Source organism: Sinocyclocheilus rhinocerous, unplaced genomic scaffold, assembly GCF_001515625.1.
Source record: "Sinocyclocheilus rhinocerous isolate Xijiao unplaced genomic scaffold, SAMN03320098_v1.1 scaffold753, whole genome shotgun sequence".
Taxonomy (NCBI): Eukaryota; Metazoa; Chordata; class Actinopteri; order Cypriniformes; family Cyprinidae; genus Sinocyclocheilus; species Sinocyclocheilus rhinocerous.
The window spans coordinates 1191433-1203635 of record NW_015655991.1 but is presented as its reverse complement, the minus strand read 5'-3'; the positions used below and the strand labels follow the sequence as shown (position 1 = coordinate 1203635).

Below are 12203 nucleotides of genomic sequence, written 5' to 3'. Positions count from 1 at the left end.
GCGCATGAGTCTTTCACACAGCATACAGCGGTGTTGTGCATTTTGACCAGTTTATGGGAAAAGTATTCTTAAAATGCATTCAAAATTCTGAATAATTTGTAATATATAATTATTCACGGTATTTAGAAGTGCCCACGATAACAATACAATATAATATAATAACAATATTCATTACGGTGGTAGCCTATATCGCATTACCGAATACCGGCACAAGTCTAAATTCATGTATTTAAAAATTGTATTTCCATCTTTGTTGCCACAGTTTTGGAAGTGTCTAAAATGATTGTACGCATATGTACAAGTCATTGGTGTTTGGCTATGAGTTTTTTTTAGTTTTATTGAGTTTTCCCAATACTTTGGGCAATATAGTGTATGTTTGGTGCGGTAGGGGGCCCAACCTCATATTCTTTCATAAGGCCCAAAATTGTTAGCGGCGCCCCTGCTAAAGCCTCAAATAGATATGTATCCTCCTTTTTTTCTTTCTTTCTTTCTTTCTTTCTTTCTTTCTTTCGTGTAAGTCTTATAAAGTATGCAAATATCAAGTAATGATTCTGAATGTGTCTCTTATCTACAAGCCACAACACTCGTGGATCTTCCTTTTTTAACCAAAGAGTTATTTGTCATATTTAGGAAAAGTGCTTGTGGAAACTGTCTTTTCTGAACACCAGTCCCATCAACACAGTCCTCAGTTCACTGGAGGTGAGGTATTTCATCTTAAGCTGTTATACCCAGCAGTAGAGCAGTTTTTGACTCCGTAATCACATTTACTTTATAATTTCTTGCAGATGCAGTATACCTGAAACCATGTTTTTTTTTTTTTTGGCAGTTCTAAGAGGACACTTTACACTCTTCAACCCCTACAAAATATATGTTGCTGCCTAAATTGTTTTCAGTATTTTAAAAATAAACAGGAGGATTAGTATTACCTGGTGACCTCCAGTCATTTGTAATAATTGCGGAGGTTGTCTGTGATCTTAATCCCGTGCGAATCGGCCATGTCTGTAATTTGTAAAGTAAAAATTCCCCCGCAAGTGACCTACTATATTTAGCCGAACACCAAGGTCCTGTGATAATATTAGTCCCGTGCGAATCGGCATCTCTGTGATTTGGCCTGCATTTGGCAAAAAATGTCAAAATCACACAAGGTCCCCAGATTATACTAATCCCTTGCGAATAGGGCTAATGACTTCTTTATTGACACTTTGACAAACATATTTGTCCTGTAACTCTTGAATGTCTTAAACTTTGTTTTTATTTATTTTTTTACTTCTAGAACCCAGATTTGACAGCACTGCACAACCATCTGAGGCCTACCTGTTTTACTTTGTGATTTCCCCAGATACTTCTACAACTAACCTGCTTTGTAAGTCTCATAGTTACACATATTTGAGAAGCACATAATTGTGTTTTCTTTATATTTGCTGGTGTATTATTAAGATATTTATATAAATATTAGTGATTATTATATGTATAGTTCACCCACAAATGAAAATTTGCACCATGAAAAATGAAAAATTTTCTAAACCCTGTGTCTTTTGACATCATGGTTTAAAGCAGTATTGCAAATAACAGTCTCCAGAATCTACCTCAACCATTTGCTTTCGGACTGTCATACGGTACATTTGGATTACCCCCATGCCATAAAAAAAGGTTCATTCAAAGTGTGATGCTTGACTTGGGACCGCAAAAAAAACAAAAAAAAACAAAAACTAAAGTGACCATTGGCAACTTGTGCGGCCACCCCAGTGCCGTACTTAAACTCATCCTACTTCTACCTCCACTGTTTACAAGAAACATACCCTGAATCAGATTGTTTTTGCTTTGTTTCAAAAAAGTTAAAACTGTATTGTTGGTGTAAACCACAAATAGCAAAAGAACAATGGCAGTTGTAGAAAAACAATAAACATGACATTACCTTTAACTTTGAACTGTCACTACCATAAATTTATGTGTATTTGTATGTGCGCTGAATGGAACATTGTTTTCATTTATTTATAATGGATGTTTGAAGTACTTAAGTTACTGGAGTAACACTTGTTTTTTAAGGCAATCAGTTTGCATGGTTTTAGCAAGTAAATTAGATTGCTGTTTAAGTAAATACAACTAAGAAATTCCAAGTTGCATGAAATGTTAAATTAGTTAGCTCAACTTAAATGTGCTGTTTGAAATAAACACATAGTAAATTGCACTTAATCATTTAGTTGTTGAAAATAGTATTTCTGAGTTACCAGAACTGACTTCATACATCCTCTTAAAATTGAAAGTAATTACAAAATGGCTAAAAGGCGTAAAGATAATTCTAAGAAAATGTCTAAAATTATTTGATGGCAAATTTCACTTCATTTGATTTGATCATTGGAACCTCAAGCAATGTCTTTCAAAGACAAAACGACAAAAACATTAATCAAACAAGTGCAAATTTTTGGACAAGAGGCATGAGTACCTGTACTTTGTCCTGCTTGCGAAGAAGTAGCGAATCTTGTCCGTGCTGCAAACTCCTTGAGTGTTTTTATCCTCACATTTTTAAATCATTTTTAAAAATATTATGTAACCATTAGACAAAAAAGGTAGAAAACAATTTAATCTTTGTTTTTTCTTTTTCTTTATAATTTTATAATAATAAAAGTATAATTTGATAATTTGTCTCATATCTGATACTGTTTGTTCTATTTCTAGGTCTTACATTTAACAATGGATGACAAAACACCATCATTTGATCTAACAGACATTAAAACAACAATATTCAAACAGGAACAGCCTCAAGTTTGGTGTTGTTGGTTAGGTTGGTGTTGTTGGCCAAGTTGGTGTTGTTGGTTAGGTTGGTGTTGTTGCAAACGACAGGTGACATACAGAATTCCAGCTCTTATCTATATCAGTGAAAATAAAACCTACCTTGCCTTCGCTGAAAAACGGAACAAACCAAGTGACACAGATGCAGACAAGCTTGTGATGAGAAGAGGATTGTGGGAGGATGACAAGAATACAATTGAGGTACTAGACATGTTTAACCAAAATTATAAAATATTATTCCTGACAGTTTTCTTACAACTTCACTATTTCTTAAATTATTTACCCAATCTAGCATTCATTAGTTAATAGAAGGCATGAACACTGTCATGATGTCATCATTTTTATTTCAGTGGGACAGTGGTCATCAGGTGCTCTCTTCAGCTTGTCTACCAAACCACCGCAGCATGAATCCATGTCCGGTCTATGAGAGAGAATCCAAGACCCTCTTTCTGTTTTTCATTTGTGTTCCTGATGGGGTCTCTGAAATTAGTCAAATAAACGCAAAAAAGAACCAGGCACGACTTTGTTACGTAACCAGTCAGGACACCGGCAAAAACTGGAGTGTTATTACAGAACTGAAAGATGTGATCCGTGAAAAGGAGAAAAACTGGGCCACCTTTGCTGTTGGACCAGGACATGGTATTCAAACGAAGGACGGAAGACTGATTATCCCAGCATGTGTGTATTACTTTGTTGAGCCCCATGACCCCACATCACATGCAGTCACATTTTACAGTGATGATAAAGGACATACTTGGCAAGTAGGAAAACATATGGATGGTGAGTCTAATGAATGTCAGATGGCTGAGATCACAGATAAAAGTGATAATAGTTTACTGTACTGCAATGCTCGAAGTTCATCCGGCTACAGAGTTGAAGCTCTAAGCACCAGTAGTGGAGAAACTTTTGAAAAACTTTTTACTGTTCAAAAGCTGATAGAGACCGGTAAGGGTTGCCAAGGTAGTGTGATGTATATTCCTTCCCATGCTTTGCTGCTCTATTCTCATCCAACCAATAAAAATGAGAGAAAGAATCTCGGAATCTATGTGAATAAATCACCGTTCGATGCAAACCAATGGAACTGCAAGGGCACAATCAATAATGGTCCAAGTGGATACTCGGATCTGGCTGAGTGTGAGAATACAGAGAACATTGCCTGTCTCATGGAATGTGGACAGGAAAAGGAAATTGAAGAGATAGCTTTTAAGTTCTATAAAATCAACGACGCTGTGGAATCTCCACAGGTGGATTCTCCATAGCAATGTTCAAGTTCATACTCAAGAACTGTTGTCTTTTAATTTTTTTTTTTTTTTTGCTGGTTCATTTGTTTACTAATGAAAATTGCTGAATGTTAAAAATTCAAGTTATAAATGCATTCGTTTATTAATTCAAACAGCAAATTATCATAACCAAGCAATATGCTTTCCTTATTAGCATGCCAATAATTCCCAAATATTCCTTTTTTAAAACTTTATTCCATTCACCTGAGGTATTCAATATGTAGGAAACAGTAATCATACTTTAATTAGTTTAGCTTTATTTTATTGGTAACTTCATAACATTACATACACAATTACATTCTCTGACTGAAACTTTTTTTTTTCTTTTTAAATACGGAAACTGGAATCTAATTAAACAGAACACACCATGTGCATCCTGAGACCTTGCGTGTTGTTCTGTTCCATTTCACGTTTTTCAATGCAAAAAAAAAAAAAAAAGACTTGTATGTGAATGGGCTGTTGTTGGAAGTTGTCCTGGAGTACGTCAGAAATATAACGGGCCGGGGCATCAGTTTACTGTAGGGGATTTGTCACCATCCAGCATCAGTGATATTAATGTTCTTTTTTTTTTGTCCCGTCGCGCTGTTCGCGTCCGGTGTAGAAATGGTGGTAGGCTACAATATTAATTTTTATGATGATTACACGGCTACTCAAACTAATTTGATTTGAGTTGAAATATCACACTGCTGAACGCAGCAACTGACCAATCAGAATCAAGTATTCCAGAGAGCCGTGTAATAATACAGTGTAATAATATAGTTTGCTAACGGTCATTGTCAAAATTCAGACAATGTTATTTTTCAATTGTTTAATATTACATAATGAGTTCACAAACATTGTACTCTGACTGCAAAGTATTATGCAAATCTGTTTAAAATGAATAAAGGATATGCTTGTATAATTACACAATAGTTTTGTCTATTATCTAATGAACATCAACATCATCTGTCAGTGATTTTATCCACCCAGTCCCATACATGAAGAGATCCATCCGTAGCTGCGGAGAGAAGAGTTTTTGGTCGTGACTGATGCCAAGAATGGGTGGTAACCACAGGCGGGGAACCACTGTATTTTGCTTCATGAGACATTTCATGACCTCGGTGTGAAAAAACTGGCTGTGGGCTCTGTCCCTCGGTACTCCAATTCATTGTGTTGTAGATGTGCACTGTTCCATCAAACCCTTCCAAATTTGAGAAAGCAAAAATTGTCAGGTCATTGGTGAGTAACCAGAGGTCTTTACATTAAGGAATACAAACACGACATTTTCTATCTAACACAACCTTACAAAACTAAAAGTTTATGTTCCTTATTTGAGACAGGAAAAATGGAAGCATTCTTTACTTACCCGACACAGACAGACATCTGTCGAGAACAGGAGCCCAAGAAACGTTCAGGAAGTCCTTCTTTGATGTGCTGTGTTGGACATTTAGTTGGGTTTGACAAAACGGACTCTGTAAATTTCTTAGATCAGACAACAGCATGTGACCAGAGGACGAGAGTCTTGCTACAGTACAAGAGGAAGGTTCTGACTGAGAGCTGTCACTCCTCAATCCAAATGACCAGTGCAAACCACTCTTACTGTCTTCCAGAGGATAATGACAAGTCGAGGGATCTCTTGTGTCAACCATGAGCAGAGTGCCATCGCTCGCACAAATGAGAAACACACAAGCATTCACAAACTGTAAGCCACTCACTGAATCTGAGGACTCTTTTGCTGTAAAAAGAAGAAAAAAGTCAGATTAAATGAGCTGAACTGATATAGCATTTAAAAATAAAGAAAATAAGTAAGATTTGATATTACCTACTGTATACAGAATCTGTCCTGTTGCTATCTCTGTCAGCTGAACTTCATTTATACAAGAACCATGAAGGACTGCTGGTTCGTCTGTCAATCCAGGTGCTATTTTACTGCCTTTTGCTGATGTGCTCTTGAGGTTTATGACTCCAGTCCCTTTTATAACATCTGTATTGAAAAATCAGGTAAGATGCTACATGAAATGTTAAGGATTTGCAAAATGCTCCATGAATTCAAAAATATGTCAGATTATTTTTGAATAATTATAATAAAAAATGATTTTGTATTTAGAAGATAATTACACATAATTCATCAAATGCATGTAGATGATTTGTTTACTTTGTCATTGCTAATTCTATTTGTAATGAACTACACAGACATTAATCCTACCGCTATCATCGCCTCCAATATCCCAAATCTGCAATGTTGAACTAGAACTTCCACTAGTCACCACACACCTGTAAAGAACCATGTATCAAATAATCATATAATCATGCAGATGGCACAATGAATAGGGCTCTAAATTTTTAAAACTGAGATGAACTGAATATTTCTCAATATCTTGCTGTTGTTGGCATTGTGTCAAATCAAACTCAGCAGTATTTTGCCAGTAAATAGACTGAAATAGATTGTTGCAAATTGCTTCTGAACTTCTGAACATATCAAGATCTAGTTATTACCTTGTTCCAGGGATATGTATCAAACTCTCAACAGGTTCCTCAGAAAAGCCACCATGCTGTACTTTGAAGTCTCTTTCTGCACAAAGACCCTAAAGTTGTGACCAATAAGCAGTTAATTAAATGAACGGCACATTCAAAAAACATACTAGTGTCTTCATTCACCTGGTTTTCTCCTGCATATAACTTAAGAGGCAGAAGTAACTCCAAGATTTCGCTTCTTGCTCCAGTGTATCCTGCAACACAAATATCTGGAATACAGAAGAAAAACAGCCTTTTTAGAATTTAGTGGATTTTCTACTTTAATGATTCAACTTTTTCAGGAATTCAGAGACGCTTTACTTTTGTCCCCCGTCCACTCTATTACTTTCGTCGGATGCTCGAGTTGAAATACATGCAGGTCTTTGTATCTGAAATTAAAAAGACGCAGATTTACTGGCTAATGAAACACGTCCCCGGTGCTCAAGAAAATGCTGTTTAGGTAGGCAACGCAATAAGTGTTAAGACACAACTATTTACAGGCGATCAAATGCAACTCTACTGCTGTCAGACTCACGTGTTTAGAGACTCCATAAACCAGTCATCAGATTCATCAGAGGATATGTCCATGCTGAATAACTGTTTACTTATTTAATAAATAAATACAAAACCTCACTCCTACATAAGTTTATTCACCAGAAGATATTTAAAATCCGTTAATATTTCCGGGACATGTTCTTCTGTACTTCTGTATGTGTGTTTCAAAAGGACAACGATCCGTTGTCGCCATCTAGCGGCACAAGTATAATATTTAGAACGTGACGTTTTGGAATTTTTATGTTTTGCAAATTTCTTTTCCAAAACAGAAATAAATAAATAAAATAAAATAAAATGTTTCAACCCAAATTTTGGGTCAAATATGGACTAACCCAACTTTTGTGTTAAAATTTTAATTAAAAAATTTAACCCAATGGTTGGGTAAGTCCATATTTGACCCAAAGTTGGGTTAAAACAACCTAGCATTTTTTTAGAGTGTAATAAGGTGAAAAAAAAAACTTAAGGTAAGAATTAATGTAAAAGCAGATGCAGCCATTTGTAACTTGAATGTGTGACATTCGCTTCCAGGTATTTTACTTGTACAAATAAAGGCCATTATGTTATAATATTCTAATGCAAACTGCCATTATGGCATTAACTGGCAAAAACACTGGTTTGTTGCGCAAATAGTTTTTCTGCACTTTGTTTGTTTTCTAGTTATTTGCCCATAGCGGCTGATGAATCGGAGGTCTCGCACATTCAAAGAAAAATCCACCACTTTTGCACAAAAAAAATGAAGACTTACTAAAACAGTTTATTTTTTCCCTGATTTAAGCACATCGGAATGGCTTTTGACTCATTGTAAATCATAGATTCTGGTTTAATGTAGAAAGAACCAAAACCAAAACATAAAATCTCTGGATAGTGAACAAGTAAAATCTGTTGGCAAACATTTCTTTTACAAAAGCAGCATTTCACAAAAGATATTAGGGTCAGACCCTTCATTGGAAGTGTTATTGTCCAGTGGCTGTACAATGCAGAGCAAAGCCGGCTCCACTTAAACCAGACCATCCTTTGACTTTCATAGACACAGACTGAATAGAGTTAAATGCTGGAAATGTGCGGCATGCCTCTCTTGAAAAAGAAGCCTGTATTAATTGTAATCCAGGATTTACGGTGGTGACATGCTTTAGCTGTCCCATCAGCTTTACTCAGTTTGTGATTTGCCTCCCTTATGTTGTATGCTAAAATACCATCCCCATGTGTAATTGCAATGTTCCACAGCTCATTACTTCATCAGCTTTTTATTTTGAGATTCTCACACACTTCAGATGAACACACTTCTTTTACAAACAGTGCAGGAACATTCTTTTCACCTCTAGAAAATCATTGTTAAATGTCAAAACACTAAATAATATGAATGAATTATATGATGCTAATTAAAGTTTTTCATCAGCACCGAAATCAAAATAAAGATGTCATTCTTCTGACGATGTAGTTTTTAAATCAATCAGCAGTGAAGGCCTGCTAAGATCTGGCTAAACCCGCACAGCACAGCATCTGAAAGTAATGAACACCATTGTTAAAAAAGTTATGACCTTTACATTTGTGTTTAAAAAATCTTACATATTATGTATAAGTATTACAAATTTATATAATACAAATTTATATAAATATATATAAAATATATTTTTGTTTGTTTATTGTCACATTATATCAACACACCTGTATCTGCGTGCACAACCATGATTCCTCCCTTCAGAGTCCTCCATAGCCCCAAGTCCAATTCTGAATCTGCACTTCAGCATTATGCACTGAGACAAAATAATATCCACAATTATCCAAGTATCCAGCATGTTGTGCATATGTTGAATTGAAATGTTAGTAATATCTTTGCACACTAGCTTTAATGGTATTGGTTAAAACAAATACAGGTATGACAAAAAAAATTCAATTGGACGATATTCAGATGAATTTACAATTAAATAAGCAACACATTCGCAAATTAACATTGTTAGAATGAATGTGTAAAATCAGTCTTTTTTTTTTTTTTTTTTTAATATCGTATCCCTCGCTTCCACAAAGTTACACAAACACTCTATACATGCAGTAAAAATGTCCTATACCATTCCCTGCAAAAAAGTGCAAGCAATGCAACAAACAGAATTATGCCAAGTTTCTCCATAATTTTACAGTCTCAGCCTTTCAGGCTGTGTTAATGGCAGTGTTTCATTTATACAACATTCAGGCAAAGGGGAGGAGTCAAGGGGAGCTGGCTGAATATACACTTTAAAAGATGTGTCTTAAAATGAGAAAAACAGATTCTGTCCTGGCCTGAAGATTTACCAGAGTAATTATGTACTACTGAGGTTTATAGCATCTAAAAATACATTTTAAAAAAGCAGTGTCATTTCACCTCCCATCCATATATGATGGATCTATAAGGATAAATCCTACAAGTCACTAAAAAATGGGTGTACAAACTATTTTCACTGCAGGAATTGCTAAATTCCACAAACAACTACAAAGAAATGGGAAATAACACATTGAATTAAAAGTGAAATTTTGAAGTCGAAAAACTGAAACAGTATTTTCTTCTAAAACGTACTACAATAATTTTGTTTTATTTACATCTTCGAAAAATCTTACAGTGTACTGAAATATAGGATAGGCCTTCGATCTTTCTTGGACCCAAAAATCTGATTTGATCTGATGAATGAACCAGCAGATGTCGCTGTAGCATTAAAAGCCATGGAGCAAATCTCCTTCAATGTCACTAAATTATGGCTAAATTCATTTTCTCTCTCGAAATTCACTTTATGTCTCATATGTTTCCAAAAAGCATCCCTTTATTATAATACAAATTGCTTGAGTACAAAATCTGTTCCTTAATAAAACTGTAGCTATTGATATATTTAAAAATCTAATCTTTGCATACCTTCTATTTCTTTTTCTGCAGCCAGGAATTTCAGTTAGCTTCCTTGAAGTATTCATGATAGCAATCAAACAGTCTTGTCTGTTATTAAAGCAGACTATTCACGGTTCTTCTCACACTGTCCAGAAGAATAAGGGTAACACCCACATATTATGGGGAAATGTACAAAGCGAGTTAAGTTGGTAAAAATAGTGAAAATGGGTCACGGCATTATTAGCCTTTTTCTAATGTGCGTCATCTAATGCAGCACAAGGCCATTATGGAGGGGCCGAATACAAAAAAACATTCCCCCTGAAAACAGGGAAACATTAGAGAGATTTAAAATTAATCTCACTGTAGTTTTGCGGTCTAAGAACTGAAACCCAGATTCAGGTGTGGTTTAAAACTTCTCTATGGTGCACATGAATGTGGTTACAGTGGTTTCTGACTTCGCCTTACTGCTGAGGAAAACTACACATAATACAGATAATTATGCTATGTGACAGGCTTTTAAGCTGTCTTTTCCTGCAAATGGTCACATTTTCCTGTGTTTTTAGTCCACCTTTATTTCAGAAGGTAGAAACCATGGCGACTGGGTCTCCCACATTCTGCCCGACATAAAAGAAAATAGAAAGAAAAAAAAATAGAAAACAATGGCTCCCTGATATGGTGAAGGTTGAAGTGCCTCGTGACAATGAGCGCACGACTGACCTTGCTTTTAAACTTGAAATCCCCATCAAATCTGTGGGTAGACGCTGAACGGTTTCATGCAGATTAGGACATGATTTAAATGACATGGTAATAAATAAATAAATAAATAAAGAGATCTTTTCTGCAAATGTCACAAGGATACCATAAAGTGAGAAGAAATCATGATGGATTTAAAGCAAATGCCTCGTTTATAATGGGTTTTATTGGTTTTGTCTCATCACTCCGGGACACGGCTTCACAATATGGTAAGAAGCATAACATTTCCGTCACACGCATGAGGTATTCGGCCCACACACACACACACACACACACACACACACACACATTTGAAAAGAGACATCCCTCCTGTCAGTCATGCTGTAATTATGACTGTTTGAAATGATGTACTGTTTGTTGTATTTTGTCATTTTAGCTCTAGAGCTGCAGCAGTATTGTCAAAACAATGATGAATGGGTTACAGTTCAAAGATCTCACAAACATAGCAGTGATTCTTGAGACATGGGACAAAACATGTCCAGCAATTGTGACTGCTATTTGGTTTAAAAATAAAAATATTTTCAATTTTAAATGATATGGGGATTAATAATAGAATGTATTTAACACAATATCCCCTTCAATTTAATTATATCATTATTATGTGAAATGACACTTATTGTCTTCTCACTACATCCAAAACAGTGTGTCCACAGAGAAGGGTTCAATCATTCATATGCTATAAAATGGATAAAAATGTTTTTTTTTAATGATAAAAAAGAGCTTGTTTTACCAAAAAGCACCACTTAATAATATCTCATATCAAAGCAAGGTTGTTTTTCAGTGACACATGCATGTTTCATAAGGTTTCAAAATTGTGTCCCCACTTTTTGTCAACACTGTCAGACATTTATTAAAATGTAATAAAAAATGTAATAAAATCAGGGTATAGCAGGGGCAGCTGTCACTCTAAATGACACCCTTGCCACAATCCACCTCTGCAGAGTAGCCTACACCACTGTCAGACAGGCTCTGGTAAATTTTATGGTTTTAGAATATTTTAAATCTTAATGTTAATATTTCCTGTGTCACAACCATGATATGTCAACACCATCTTCCAATTTCTGAGGAAATTATTTGAAATATTTAGATCATTTTATTCTCCTGAAGCAGGTACCATTAGCATAGCATCAACAGAAAAAACTATTCAAATATGTTTTTTCTATAGGTCTATCATAATGCGTGCGGTAGAGGGTTAATTTGTATATATACTGTTTGAATGACAGCTTGGTAAATCTGATCTGTTGGCGATCAAATATTCAATATCGCTACTCATCATAAGTAAGCCTACTTGGTACATTATCAGCACAGCGGGAGACATTCAAACTAATAGCATGTAATTTACGTCTCTTTGATGATTGGTTGATATCAGAAGGGAGGCTAGCCTCCCTTGCAAGGTTTCTTTTCTCAACACTCCTCAGCGCTGAAAGTGAACACTCGATGCTGATTGGCTAATTTTTTTTTTACCAACGGAGGCACGAGAGCTC

General features: G+C 35.4%; 2 protein-coding genes across 2 annotated transcripts; one reads left to right on the top strand and one right to left on the bottom strand.

Moving 5' to 3' along the window:
* Positions 1-498: 498 nt before the first annotated feature.
* Positions 499-4241, top strand: LOC107718986 (sialidase-3-like). The gene is made up of 4 exons (XM_016526269.1): positions 499-699; positions 1274-1363; positions 2677-2991; positions 3141-4241. Exons 3-4 carry the CDS (start codon positions 2692-2694, stop codon positions 4047-4049), a joined length of 1209 nt encoding a protein of 402 aa, XP_016381755.1. The 5' UTR covers positions 499-699; positions 1274-1363; positions 2677-2691; the 3' UTR covers positions 4050-4241.
* A 36-nt stretch (positions 4242-4277) lies between these two features.
* LOC107718987 (WD repeat-containing protein 73-like) lies at positions 4278-7253 on the bottom strand. Its single transcript, XM_016526270.1, has 8 exons — positions 7099-7253; positions 6885-6952; positions 6708-6793; positions 6546-6634; positions 6256-6323; positions 5872-6033; positions 5416-5784; positions 4278-5250 (listed from the first exon to the last, which is right to left on the bottom strand). The coding sequence occupies exons 1-8, from the start codon at positions 7149-7151 to the stop codon at positions 5012-5014; spliced, it is 1134 nt and encodes a 377-aa protein (XP_016381756.1). The 5' UTR covers positions 7152-7253; the 3' UTR covers positions 4278-5011.
* Positions 7254-12203: the final 4950 nt, after the last annotated feature.

Excerpts from the sequence above, each read along its gene's own strand:
- LOC107718986 (XM_016526269.1), top strand. The coding sequence starts at position 2,692 with ATGGATGACAAAACACCATCATTTGATCTAACAGACATTAAAACAACA. Across the intron at positions 2,992-3,140 it reads ATGACAAGAATACAATTGAG|TGGGACAGTGGTCATCAGGT; the intron begins GTACTAGACATG and ends TTTTTATTTCAG.
- LOC107718987 (XM_016526270.1), bottom strand. The coding sequence starts at position 7,151 with ATGGACATATCCTCTGATGAATCTGATGACTGGTTTATGGAGTCTCTA. Across the intron at positions 6,635-6,707 it reads TATATGCAGGAGAAAACCAG|GGTCTTTGTGCAGAAAGAGA; the intron begins GTGAATGAAGAC and ends TCACAACTTTAG. Across the intron at positions 5,785-5,871 it reads ACAGATTCTGTATACAGTAG|CAAAAGAGTCCTCAGATTCA; the intron begins GTAATATCAAAT and ends TTCTTTTTACAG.